Here is a 13,840-nt window from a genome sequence, read left to right as displayed (position 1 = left end):
GGAGTATCCTAGCCTCGAGCCTTTGAAGAAATATTTTTAACTTCTAGGCTCCAGAACTATTGTCGAGAGAGAATAAAATGTATGTCGTTCAATAAAAAAGAAAGAGGGGGCACCTGGGTAGCTCAGTTGTTTGAGCATCCAACTCTTGATTTCAGCCCAGGTCGTGGTCCCAGGACGGTGGCATTGAACCCTGCATTGGACTCCACACTGAGCATGGAGCCTGCTTAAGATTTTCTCTCTCCCTCTGCCTCTCTCTCTCTCTGTCTCAAATAAAAAATAAAAAGGAAAGTAAGAAAATAGGTCCAACATCTCCCAAGGAGAGCATGGCTTCTCTCTCCTCAGCCAATTACATCCACATAGATATGTACAGAGCATCTGGCATTGGTCAACTTAATGTCTATACAAATCCAACAGTAAGCTTATCAAACCTATGGGTCTATGGGTATTTGAAGTGTGGGATCCCAATGGTCAGGACTGCAGAGAAAGAGTGTTCTATGGGCTGTGTCTTATGGGATGCAGAGGACTGATACAAAGCTGTCCAGAATAGATGTGACCAAATCCTGGTACGCCGAGTTGTTACTTTGTAGAGGCTTTCCACTACACTCCTGGAAAACCAAAGAGTTCTGCTGGCCAACATGAGGTTGTGGGTTGAAGGTGGGTGGAGTGGGAGAGGACAGTGGCAGCAGCAGCCTAGAGACAGCTTCCCATTCCTACTTCAGCTCAAGAAGCTCCGTATTTTTTTGTTTTCTATACTAGCGTTCACTATCATTTGAATGCAGTGTTCTAATTTGAAACCAATTTGAAAACGACTGGACTAGGCATATAAAGCAAATCCAGATGTGTGGGAAAGAAATAGAACCCTAAATACTAACAAGAGACAGAAGGTTCAAGACAGATGGTGGGAATTCAAACCTGAATGAATTCCCTAAAACATCAGAGACTCTGATGCAGAAGGATAAACTAGTGCAGACATTACTACATTCTAGAGGAGGCCTTCAGGAATTATCTAATTCCTTAGGCATGCAACTCTTCTATTCTCCAGATGTTCTCCCAACTCCAAGTCAAGAAATACCAAGGCAAAACAATTTCTAAGAAAAATGCTTTGGTCTCTGGACCTACTGAGAATAAGTACAACCTAAATTTGTACTATTTCAGGGAAGTGATTCCTTTAGATGTAAAAAGTTTCAAGATCCCACTGAATTTTTTGACCTTCCTCCCTCCCTCCCTTCGTTCCTTCGTTCGTTCGTTCGTTCCTTCCTTTCTTCCTTCCTTCTTTCCTTCTTTCAAAATTTACTGATTATTTACCATATGCCAGGCACTGGGAAAGTAAGATATGTGCAGATCATCAAGGGGTTTATAGATTTGTAAGAGAGACAGGTAAGAGATAGATAATACAACTCAGTACCTGTTAGAATAGAGATGAACACAGGGCCTATAGGAGCAGAAGAAGGCATTGATTCCATCAAAACTCCTAAGAGGATGAGATGAATATTTGCATGGCTCTGGAAGAACTTGTTGAGGTATTTTAGATATAAACTGGAATGTTGGGGAAGCTTCAGAATACTTTGATAGACAGAGTCACTATGAGATTATTGACATCTAAGGTGGATGGTTGTGAGGCAGGTGTTGGAAAAGATGTATAAAATAGAAGCTATGTTTAAAATGGACAAATGCATCCAGAATATGTATGCAGAATCTGTACATGCGTATGTATTACCCAGACAGTGGGATGGTAAGAGTCCAAATGCCCTCAAGGAATGTGGTATTCACCATCATACCTGACACAGAATTATCTGTCACATGCTGATTTAGTTTATGGGGTTGAATTCAAGATGAAAACACCAGGAGTCTGGAAGGACATGCCACCCAACAGCCCGCAGGTGCACAAGGTGGGCACTTCCCTACCGGAGCCTGGCTGTGGCCCTGTGTCTACACTGCACTACCACTCCTGCTCAACTCCTCTCAGCACCAAATATGCTACTGTTAGAGAACTATTATTCATGTTTAAGGGATAAAAAAGTAAACAGTAATAGTTGAACAGTAATATTTGGAAATATCCAATGGTCAGAGCTAAAAGGAGAGAGCAAACCAAGAAATCCAGCATTAGCTTGTAGACTTTGTGATATTGGTGGACTCTGTTGGGTAATGCTTTCATAGGCCAAACTTTTTCTTCTATTCTGGCTTAGATTATTTTACAGTATGATTTCATATCATGTATTCTGAAATTTCATGAAGGCAATTATGAAGAAAAGGAATTATAGGAAGTAGTAGGAGTTGAAGAGAGAATAGAAAATGAATCCCTGCTATTAAAGTTTTCACAGCCCAATTACAGAATAGACTTGTGACTGTTTTATTTTCCAACCTGGCATTGTGGTTTCTATACACACACACACACGCACACACACACACACACAAATGCACACAAATTTTGCACCTATACTCTGGATTTTCCATGTGGACCCAGATGTTATAGTAATAGCATATGTAATGCCTTTTAAAAATTTGAATAATGAAAAGATTGAGACATAGGTCCCTAGAAAACAGTAATGATCAACTAAAAGACAATCTGATCATATTTTTTCATTTTATGGGTCCTATTTTTAATTATAATTTCTAATTTTTTTTCAAGGAAGCTTACAGGTTCGCTATCAGCTAAGCAAGGAAGAGACCCATGTTTTCAATATGGATGCAGAGAATTTTGCCAACCGAAGGTTGCACCATTTGAAGATTAACCGGGAGGGAAGAGAGCTTACCATTCAGGTACCTTACTTCTCTTCTCATTCAGCCAAATATGTTTTGGCTGTTCAATAAAATATTCTGTGCTTCTACCCTGAGCTAAGTGTGAAGCCAAGTCCTGGGGATAGATATCAACCACACTTGGCTCAGCCTTGGACAAACTAGACAAAAGTGAACTACGGTGAGCTCCCCCCCTCCTACCAGCATCCACATCACCTGAGTTCTTGCTACAAATGCAAATTCTTGGGCATTACATCAGATCTACTTAATCAGAAATGTTTTTGCAGGGGAGGTAGCAGGTGATTCTGAAGCCTAATCAGGTTTGATAACCCTGAACTTGAGTATAAGAGGAAGATGCACAGCTGAAGAGGAATCACAAGAGACTGACAAGAGCTGGGATAGAAGTGTGTACAGGTGCTTTGGGAGCATGGAAGAGAACACTGATCTCTTCTGGATAGAAGTACCTGTTTCTTAGAGAAAGTTACTCCTAACTCTAGTTAGTTTAGAAGGCAAGGAGGAGTTGCCTAAGTGGAGAAGAGAGAAGGAGGTGGTCATGTGGTGGTCCACGTGAGCATCGGCAGAGACGTCCAGAAGAGCACAGCATGTGGCAGGCACTCTGGAATTCCTGGGGTCTCATTATAAAGGGCAGCAAGAAGGGGAGGGAACATCACAACAGAGAACATGCAGAGTCCAGATCATCCTGTTCAGAATCGTGTCCTCAGGTGAGCCTTTCCATCTGCCCAGCAATCCCCCTTTATTGTTTTAGTCCATCACTCTCTTGATCTCCTAGATGACAATTTTAAAACCTCCTTCTGTCTCCTTATACCCCAACAGTTACAACCCCATCTTCCCTTGTGCAAGATGACTTTCTTTTCTTCTTTCTTGTGAGAAATGTAGCATCCAGAAGAGAATACCCCCGTACACTCTCTCCACCCTATTTACCCACCTCCTGCATAGGTGTCCAGGCACTCTATCTCCCTCATGTGGGTGAATATGAGCAAGCAATGATTCTAGCTCATGCCAGACCCACCACCTGTGGGCCAGGTGTCAGACCCCACTCAAGAACATCACTCCAGCCTTCATATCTTCCCCGCCCTTGTCAACATTTCCCCGTTCTGTTGGATGGCTCCCCAAAACATAAACATGCAAAGATTGCTTGCATTAAGAACATAATTACAATAATAAATAAAATAATAATTTGCATACAACATGATAAGAAAAAACGCTCTCGAGGTCGAGGGAGGAAACCTCTGTCTTCTCTGACTTCATATACTGCTCCATTTCCTCTTTCAGTCTATTGCCCATGTCCTTGGAAATGTCTACCTCCTTGGTCTTCTGAGTTTCCCTTCCTTTTTCTTAAACCTACATCACAGAAGGATTTTTCCCTGTGCTGGAGTCAAATTATACTTCTCAAGACACCAATGGTCGTACAGAATCCAGCGATCTTTTCCTGACTTGGCTTCTCATTGGCATTTGACACGGCAATTGCCTCTGATCTTGACACGCATTCTTATTTGGCTTGTAGGACACAGCTTTCACCTGCTGTTTCTACTGCATCTGCTGGTTGCTCCTTCTTTTCTCTTTGTTTGCCCTCCCATCATCATTCAAACTGGAACATCACAGGACTCATTTTCATACTCCTCTTCTTTTCTGTCTATGCCCATTTCATGTCTAATTTCATTCAAATGCGCTGGGATGCTGATGAATTAATTCCAAAGGTGTATCTAGCTCTAAACCTTTCCCTGAATTCCAGATCTAGCACTGCCTGCTTGGCTATCTATTTGAGTGTCTATTGTGCATCTTGAACATTACATATTTCACACTAAGTTTCTGGGAATCTTACCCCAAACACTCACCACCCCCATAATCTTCCCCATCTCAGTCCGTGGCAGCTCCATGCTTGCAGTTTCCCAGTCTAAACATTATGGTGTCATCTCAGATAGCTCTTCTCTCACATGCCACATCATGTTGATCAACAGCTTCTACCCTGCCCCAGCCACTCTCATTTCTTCCTTGGATTATTAGAGTTTACAGTTGCATCTTAATTGACAGATAGGCCCTTGCTTCACTTTTTGTTCCCCTGCAAGCTTTTCTCAACACAGTGGCCAGAGAGTTTGTATTAAAACTTTAGTCTTAGGCGCCTGGGTGGCTCAGTCAGTTGAACATCTGACTTCGGCTCAGGTCATGATCTTGCAATTCGTGAGTTCAAGCCCCGCGTCAGACTCTGTGCTGACAGCTCAGAGCTTGGATGGAGCCTGCTTCGGATTCTGTGTCTCCCTCTTTCTCTGCCCCTCCCCTGCTCATGCTCTGTCTCTGTCTCTGTCAAAAATAAATAAACATTAAAAATTTTTTTAAAAACTATTCTTTTTTTTTCTTTTTTTTCTTTAATTTTTTTTCAACGTTTATTTATTTTTGGGACAGAGAGAGACAGAGCATGAACGGGGGAGGAGCAGAGAGAGAGGGAGACACAGAATCGGAAACAGGCTCCAGGCTCTGAGCCATCAGCCCAGAGCCTGATGCGGGGCTCGAACTCACGGACCGCGAGATTGTGACCTGGCTGAAGTCAGATGCTTAACCGACTGCACCACCCAGGCGCCCCAAAACTATTCTTAATGATGCCATTTTTGATCACCTTATTTAATATGGACAACCTAGCCCCTTGACTTCTATCCTGCAGTGCTTGAACACTATCTAACATTCAGTATGATTTATTTATCTAATTTTTTGTCCTCTCTCTCTCCCCTAGAGGACAGGGATTTTTCTCTCTTTTCATTACCATAGAACTCCCACTTTGTCAAGCAGGTGCTCAATAAATATTTATAAATGAAATGAATGAATTCCATAGGGTTTAATGTACTATGTGGGGGAGATCAAATTGACCCTGTGAAGAAAGTTTCCCATAGGATTTTAGTCATGGAATGTAGCATGGTTAGATTTTCATTTTCAGGGGGTTCACTGTGGTCACTGCATGGAAATATACATTTGATTACGAGATAGAGACCAGCCAGAAAGAGATTATGAGGGCCTCAATTAGTGCAGTGGGCAGAACCACAGAGATAAAGATGTGAAAAATAACATCAGTAGCATTGTGTGCCCTTTTGGGTGTGGGCTATGGGAGAAGTCAAGTTTGACTATTAGTTTGCTTGATTGAGTAGAAGTTCAGGAATAATTGTCAAATATATGGTATGAAAACAATCCTTGAGTGATTATAATTTAATGAGTTTACCTTTAGAATTTATTCTTGAAATAGGGGGATACATCTTTGGAGAAAGTTCGGGCTGAGGCAAGATTGGAGGATCAAATGGATGGGAATAAAGATTTCTTGTGTGAATATCTTGACTGGGGTCCTGATGGAACATACGGGCACATTCTGGTGGGCATGTGTATATATGATTCCTTTTTCCTTTCTTTTTTATATTTCCTGTGTTTCTTTCCACAAATGAAAGATGCAGACAGGTCAGTGGGAGGACAATAGAAGGTATTTCCTTCTCTTCTCCATCAAGAGGATCTCTACCAATCAGTTTAACAATCAACAATAAGCATGTGTTGGTTGATAACATATGGTTCCCAAGACACTGAGGAAGCAGAAAAAACTAGAGCTAGACTTTTTTTGAACTTGGACTCAGTTTATTGATGCAGGAACACAACACACCTGCCTCTCAGTCACCCCCACCCCTCTTGCCCTAGCTAGATCTCTTCTTCCTCCCTGCGTGGAACTCTTCAGTGAAAGCAGAAAAAGGTAGGCTCCTACTCATCACCAGTCCTGCCCTTAGGCCGTGTGGAGCAGGGTGTAGGCCTTACTCAGAACCTGTTTGAGAGAGAGGGCAGGCGGGCATCACCATACTCCACCAAGCAGAGGCATCCTGTACCTAAAAACAGATTCTTCCATGCCCTCCCAGGCCCTGAGTGGCTATTCCTCCTCTTCTCTTTCTTTGTGATGCCAAGAAGGAGGTCATGGGGGCTGGGCCTGAAATTAGGAGCAAGTGTTCCTGGTGATGATTTGAGAATTATAATTTGGCTAGTGTTTTTTTAAGGTATAGGTGCCCACCAGCATGTCCTGGCAGTGGAGGTGAACTTCAGTGTTCTTATTTAAAATGCATCCATGACATTAAACGGATTAAGCCAGCTTACCAAAATGCCAGCTCAACAAGCTGTAAAGAAGGAGGTGCCAGGCGCTTTTGAAACCCAGTAGTTAGTTCCTTCCTTAGAGAGATGAAAATCTCAAGGTCAAGGCGTCGCTACGGGGAGACAAACTTGAGTGTGAATTCCTGTTCCACCACGTGCATTATGTGATCTTAGACTATAACTCACCTTTCTGAGCTTCAGTCTACTGCTGTACTAAAAAAGAAAAATAAAAACAGGCGGGGGTGGGGTTCAAATGCAACCAAGCTCAGTTTTCATAAAGATTAGATGAAAGTACATAGCTGAAAGACCAAGCATGAAGCCTGGCATGTAAGACGTACTCAGAAAAGGTTGGCTCCATTTTCATCTTTTTCCATCTCACTTAAAACTTGACAAGACCACTGGGTATCCTCAATTCTGAGATCAACAAGGCTCTGTAGTCCAGATGACAAACTTAAGACATCCCGCTGTTTTAAAGGACTACAATGCTTCACCCCTTAGGACCTCACCAATTATAATGAAACACAAACACAATGCTAAACCGTAAAATGCACAAAAGGAAGCCTGATGAAATAATGCATTTCCCACTGAATCCCTCAATGATTCCAATAGCCCATATTATAACTGCTGAGGCCCTAAAATAAGTATCTGTGGGGCACCCCTCTTTTTTACGTGTGTGCTTCTGTCCTATGAGTTGGCTGTTTTTCCAATCAGTGACCCAGCAGCTGAACCAGTACTACTGCTCAGGTGCCCACATCCCATGTCAGGGCTGGAGCCCATCCCCAGCTCTCCATAGTCCACCAGGAGCCCCAGGTATCCTGTGAGCCATCTTCCTTCCTCTCTGAACCTTTACAAATACTCATCTTTTCCAAAAAACCCCTTTGATTGTCATTCACCGCCTCTCCTTCATTAGTCACCTGGTTTAAGTGCTAACCACCAAGTAAGTTCCCCAAAACAGAACAGCAGGATAGGGAGGACTCACGTACTTGACCAGTGAGCTCTCCCATGTGTGACATCTGGGCATGGGCCTGTCAAGGTTTAGGGACAACTTGCATGGGAAGCTGACCCTGGGGAGCCCGGGGAGGAGGTGAGGGGCAGAAGCAAGGGCAATCTCAGCTCCACCTTCAGTGCTACGAATCTTTCCACCCTTCTCCACTCAGCTGGAAATTCCACCCACTTTAACCTCCTCTCCAACCTGGACAAGAGCACATGAGGGGAGGCCCCCTGCACCTGCTGGAGGGGGCAGTTTGAGCCAGTGGAAGAGGCAGGGGAGAGCTCTGAAGTGGGGCAGGAAGAAAACATTCCTAGAGACAAGGACTGAATCTGAACCCGTGGGTATTAATCAGACTACGGATGGGGACCGTGAGGGCTAAAACCCTATGTTGTACCTAAAGGTGAAGGAGCTTCCAGGCAGTGAGAGACATCCTGGTGCTGTGACCGACTCTGTCCTCATAGCTTCAAGATAGAAAAGGGATCAATACAGGATGTTTATTCATTCACTCAGCAAACCTGTGTTAGGAGATACTTTGCCAGTTTCTCTAGTAGGTCCTACAGAAAACATATATCAGTAAGATATATGAATTCTCAAAGAGGCAACAGTTTATGGAGACAGGGAGGGAGAGAGAAGCAGATCATTATAATGCAGCACTTAATTTTTTTTAATGTTTATTCATTTTTGAGAGACAGAGATAGAGTGCAAGCAGGGGTGGGGCAGAGAGACAGGGAGACACAGCATCCGAAGCAGGCTCCAGGCTCTGCGCTGTCAGCACAGAGCCCATTGTGGGGCTCGAACTCACCAGCCGTGAAATCATGACCTGAGCCGAAGTCGGACGCTTAACCGACTGAGCCACCCAGGCGCCCCAATATAATGCAGCACTTTAAATGCAAAGTTAGAGGCAGAAAAAAAAAGACACCATGAGGACAGAAAAGAGTGTCAACCGATCTAGCCAAGGCATCAAGGAAAGCTTCCTGGAGGAGGTAGCCTCTGGGAGCACTTAGAACAGTGTTTGGCATATAGTAGATATTCAAAACATTTGTTGAATGAGTTTTGTAGAAAGCCAGAAATTAAACAGTGATTGTCTACAATCCCTATCTAGAGAGGGATGGACAAGGAAAGCAAACCCCATAGAGAGTGACAGGTGGGCCACATGAGAGTGGGACACTGCTTTGTGACACTGTCTGGCCCTGCCCAAGTTATGGATCTCTAGGACATCATCTCCTCAGCCTGTATAACAGGGGTAATAATGCCTATCTCACGGTATTCTAGGGAGGCATGTATTTTGAAAGCTGCTTCAATATGATGTCTCATACATACCAAGAGTTCAATAAATAGCAAATATGATTCCAGTCTAATTTCACAAATGAAATAGTAATAAAGCATGTAACCATGAGCCACAGTCACAGCCGGTGACTTCTCTCACAGTGGAAACCACCGCAGGACCTAGAGGTTCCTGGAGGAGGGTTCATTTGCGGAGGGATAGTCGTGGCCATGGGATCTGGGAGAATCGAGTACCACCCCTGGGTCAGCTGCTCCCCAAGGGAAGAGCGGGGCTGGGCACACAGCTTGCAGGGGTCTTAGTCTCCTTTTCCTTCCACATGAAACTGTAAGATAAAAAGGATCCTTTGTAGGCACAGCATCATGTGAATGTGCAGCGTAGATCCTGGGAAAACTAGACCAGAAAGGCTGAGAATGTAAGAATGGATGGGTAACATTGCCTCAGAATGAGGGGCAGGGAAGGAGATGGAACTGGATTAGACAAGGAGAGTCCCCGAAAGGATTATGGTGCAAAACAAGTCCTGGAAATCCCAGTGGTGGCTTTTGTTCACCCCTATGAAGCGGGGTTATGAGGTCTTCCTGTTGGTGGTGACCGTTCAGTGAGTCTCTCCTCCCCATGGTCTAACTTTCTGTCACCCTGAAAGATTTGCTGGGCAAAATCCCACAGTCCACACCTGAGTGAGGCCAAGTCAGAATTATTGTAGCAAAGGGAGCAGTGGTGGCCCTAAAGACCAAATGAGGAGAAAGGGGGAATTCGGGAATGAGTGTGGGCTTTCTGTGTAATGGCAGGCGTGCACAGCACGTTCCCAAGAAGGCTTCATTTGTTTCCTTGTTTGCAACAAAGAACTTGGTGAGAAAATTTCAGTGGGAAGATAAATACCTGTCAAAAGCTGTACAGAATTTCCCAGGGAGAAGACTTGTGTGAAGGCCTTTATTTAGCCAAGAGGGAAGAAAAAAGTATTTTACGTGCATTGTGGGAGAATTAGCGAGACGTTTCTCATCTCTCCAGAGACAAAAATCCCAAAGAGGGGTCTGCTCAGTGTGTGTTTCCAAACTTTTTGCAGATGGGAGGGCGTTCTGCCCTTTCTGTGCAGACCTCTGCTGATGCACGTTTGTCTTCTGTTTTCCTGCAGGTAGATCAGCACCTGCGACTCAGTTACAACTTTTCCCCAGAAGTCGAATTCAGGGCCATACGGTCACTCACCTTGGGCAAAGTCACAGGTTTGTTTTCTCATCCTTTCTCTTCCGGTGGGCTTCGTTGAAATAAATGAAGAAACAAATAATTTCCATCAGGCAGGTTAGTGATTCAAATCTGGAGCCTCTGGCTCACCATAGGTAAGATCTAGAACCGAGATTTCTGGTAGGGGAGTTGCTCAGGCATATGTGGCAGGGTTGGGAGCTGGCATTTATACCTACTTTATGGAATACTGGGTAAGGCAAAGTAACATAGAAATTAAGTAAGATAATGTTTACTTATGTTCTAATTAATTAATTCTCAATGTTTGTTTTTTACTTGTATTTTCTTAATGTTTACTTACCAAAATTAAGGATTTGACCTACCCAATTAGTGGATTGCTCAGATGCTCAGTCCCTTTATTAATTCACCACCAACTGAAAGAGGATTGAAATCTCCTCTCACAATGGTGGATTTTCTTTTGTTTTCTACCGGAAATTCTGTGAAATTTCATCTTCTATGCCTTGAGTGTCTTTATGAGGTGCATGTAAGATTGGAATTTTTATAACTTGATGAACATTTTTTTTCATACTGAAGTGGTCTTTTTAATATTAAGTATCTGTGTGCTTAAATCTACTTTGTCTATTATTAATATAGTGGATTCACTTTTCTTTTAGTTAGTATTTGCATGGCCTGTCCCTTCTCGTGTATTTCCTTTCAATTTTTCTTTCTTTTTTTTTTCCTTTTTCCTTTTTTTATTAAACTCAAGTATGGTGAACATATAGTATTATGTCCCTTACAGGTGTACATTCAGCAATTCTGTACCTTTCTCCGTGCTCATCACGATAAGCATACTCTTAATTTTCCTTTTACTTTAAGCCTCTGTATGATCTTGTGCAGAACACAAGGCTGAATTTTGTACTTTATCCAAACTGGCCACCTTTGTGTTATAAATTGGCAAATGTAAGCTTCTCTACATTTTCGTATGGTTGGATTTGTTTCTGCTTCCTTATTTTCTGTTCATTCAACTTTTAAGGCATTTCAAACAGGAATGCATTTAACGCCAGAAATGAGTTACTTGCATAATGGTGGCACCCCTTCCATTGTTGGTAGATTCTTGTTGCAGTCTTTTGGAATGACTCATCAGTCGTCCCAAGTGGATTTATGGGAAGCTGCTAACTCTGAGGCCATCACTGATGAGATGCTAGAGTCCAGAGGCCACTGAGGCCCCAGTCCTGGAGTAGTCCTCCCCAGGAGGCAGGAAAAGATCTCTGAAAAGTGATGGTAGAAGACACGGCATGTAACCATGAGTTTGCTTGCCAATAGAAACAGCTGAAAAAGCATAAAAATGACGCCTTTCTCACTGCAGCCTTCCAAATCCATAAACTTATTTGATTTCCAGAGCATAATATGTGTCCAGAAACCCAAATGCAGTTGGGTCTGAGAAATGTCAATTTTAGTCTGCAAAATGGCAGTCAAAGGAGGCGGTCAACACTGACCGACTTCTAGATTGAATTTTGTTGGTTTTTGTTTTCTCATTTCCATCCTACCTCCTGTAATAATAATTATTTTATGTAGATACTTTTTTGATTTACCGAGGCAGTCACTATTTGACTTGTTACTCACTCCTCCAACTTTCTACGTATTAACAGGTTTGATTTCCTTCTTTCTGAAGTACATCCTTATGAATTTATGTTGTAGAAGTGTCCCCTCATCTGATAAAGGACTTTATTTCACCTTTTTTTCTGGGAAGATAATTTTGCTAGACATACAAGTCAATAATGAAGGGCATTTCCCCTCTGTTATTGAAAGAATTATTTAGGTATGTGATGGAGCCAGCTCACACAAGCTCCTAAGAGCTTGTTAGATACATCTTGTGCCCAATTGTGCATTCAGTGATGTTACAGTTCAGGCTGAAATTGGCTAACCTCAGGCTGTTCATGGAAATCAGAAATGCTACAGGGCTTCTCTGCTGCTGGGGAGCAAGTTTTAAACCCTTACCAGCACATCCCTGCAGTCTTCTGTCTTTTACTGTTACTGTTGAAAAGGTGGCTGTCAGTCTGTCCCACCTTTGAAAGTGCTCTGACCACCCTGAGCCCCAACACCCACAAGCTACTTTTAAGATGATCTCTTTTATTTTGGTGTTTTGTAGTTTGATTACCTTGCATCTGGGTGTAGATTTATTATTGTTAAGTATCTCATTCGATGTGTTTGTTTCCTGTTTGTATCTGTTAGGTTCTCATGTTATCTGTGTATCTGGTTCATATGTCCTATTTACCCATATATCTATGGGTTAGTTCTTGGAAATTCTCAGCATGTGAAATTGGGCTTCATTCTTATTCTCTCTCTTCAATTATTTTAGACCTGCACTAGATAAGTCTTTGATTTTCTATCTTCATGTTTCTTACTATACTTTTGTAATAAGTATTATTTTTTGTCTATCTTGAATTCTGGGCAGTGTATTCAATTTTATCTTTAAATTCACTAATTCTTTCTTCATCTCTCCCTAATATCTCATTAAACCCATTCAATGAAACATTTTCATAAATTATGTCTTTATTTCAAAAAATAATGTTTTGTTCTTTTTCAAACATATCTCTTTATTTAGTTTGTTGTTCTCACTCTTTTTTTTTGTTCCTATATTTTTATGTCTTTAATTATTATGTTAATAACTATTGAACATAGCTCTGTTCAATAGCCAATACACACACACACACACACACACACACACACACACACACACACACATATATATATTTTGCCTCTGGCAATCCCAATATCTGAAGTATGTAGGGGTCTAAATCTGTAATTGTTTTCCTATTTTTTTCATATGATTCCTGTTCTCTCATGTGTGTGTGCACGTACATGCATATTTTGTTGAAATTAATGCGTTGGAACCTTGATCAAAAATTGGGAAGCTTTCGTCCAGGCAAGATTTGTACTTTCTTCTGCCAGGTGCCAGAAGGTGCTACCAATTTAGGATTATTTCAAGTTCTCACTTTTTTTTTTTCCAAAAAGAGAGTGACTATAAATTTGAGCTGCAGGCCTGAATGGGAGCAAGCCTGTGACTGAAGAATCAGCAGAAATGCTGCTCCTGTTAATGTCATAGTAGGTCATGCTACTGTTACTTTTGTTGCTTATTTTTCAATTGAGAGCCACAGTAGAAATGGGAAGGTTTTATGTGTATTCCCTTTGCTGTGAGGTGATATTCTTTTCTAGTCTACTTGTCACTAAAGCTTCATGTGAGAGTCTCAGGTTCAATGTCTTCACGTGGCAAAGGCTCAAAGCTTAGATTTCTGTTCTTCTCCGGGATGGTGCAGGTATTTTCCCATGATACAACCCAAATGTTGGTTTATAGCTCACCAACTTGGTTGTGTCCTCCCATCCCCCCAAAACTTAGGATTCTTCTTTGTTCCCCAAGCTCAGTGACATAGTAAAGGTATGTTTGTTGGTATTAATGAAGCAGAATTACTTTTTAGAATATCTAGTATGCTACATGTTCTAAGCTCCATAAATGTATCTAGAGTCATATA

General features: G+C 42.1%; 1 protein-coding gene across 3 annotated transcripts in view; it reads left to right on the top strand.

The window, feature by feature from the left end:
• Positions 1-13,840, top strand: part of CNTNAP5 (contactin associated protein family member 5) — an 811,538-nt gene that overhangs the window by 753,949 nt on the left and 43,749 nt on the right. For all 3 annotated transcript variants that reach the window (XM_086718348.1, XM_086718347.1, XM_086718349.1), the window contains 2 exons: positions 2,630-2,760; positions 10,267-10,354. In XM_086718348.1, coding sequence (XP_086574474.1) covers positions 2,630-2,760; positions 10,267-10,354 — 219 coding nt within the window. The remainder of the gene's footprint in view (positions 1-2,629; positions 2,761-10,266; positions 10,355-13,840) is intronic.

The sequence above is a fragment of the Puma concolor genome, chromosome C1 (assembly GCF_028749965.1).
Source record: "Puma concolor isolate L17-30 chromosome C1, mPumCon1.1.hap2, whole genome shotgun sequence".
Taxonomy (NCBI): Eukaryota; Metazoa; Chordata; class Mammalia; order Carnivora; family Felidae; genus Puma; species Puma concolor.
The sequence above is the reverse complement of the archived record's forward strand: the minus strand, read 5'-3'. Positions and strand labels throughout refer to the sequence as shown.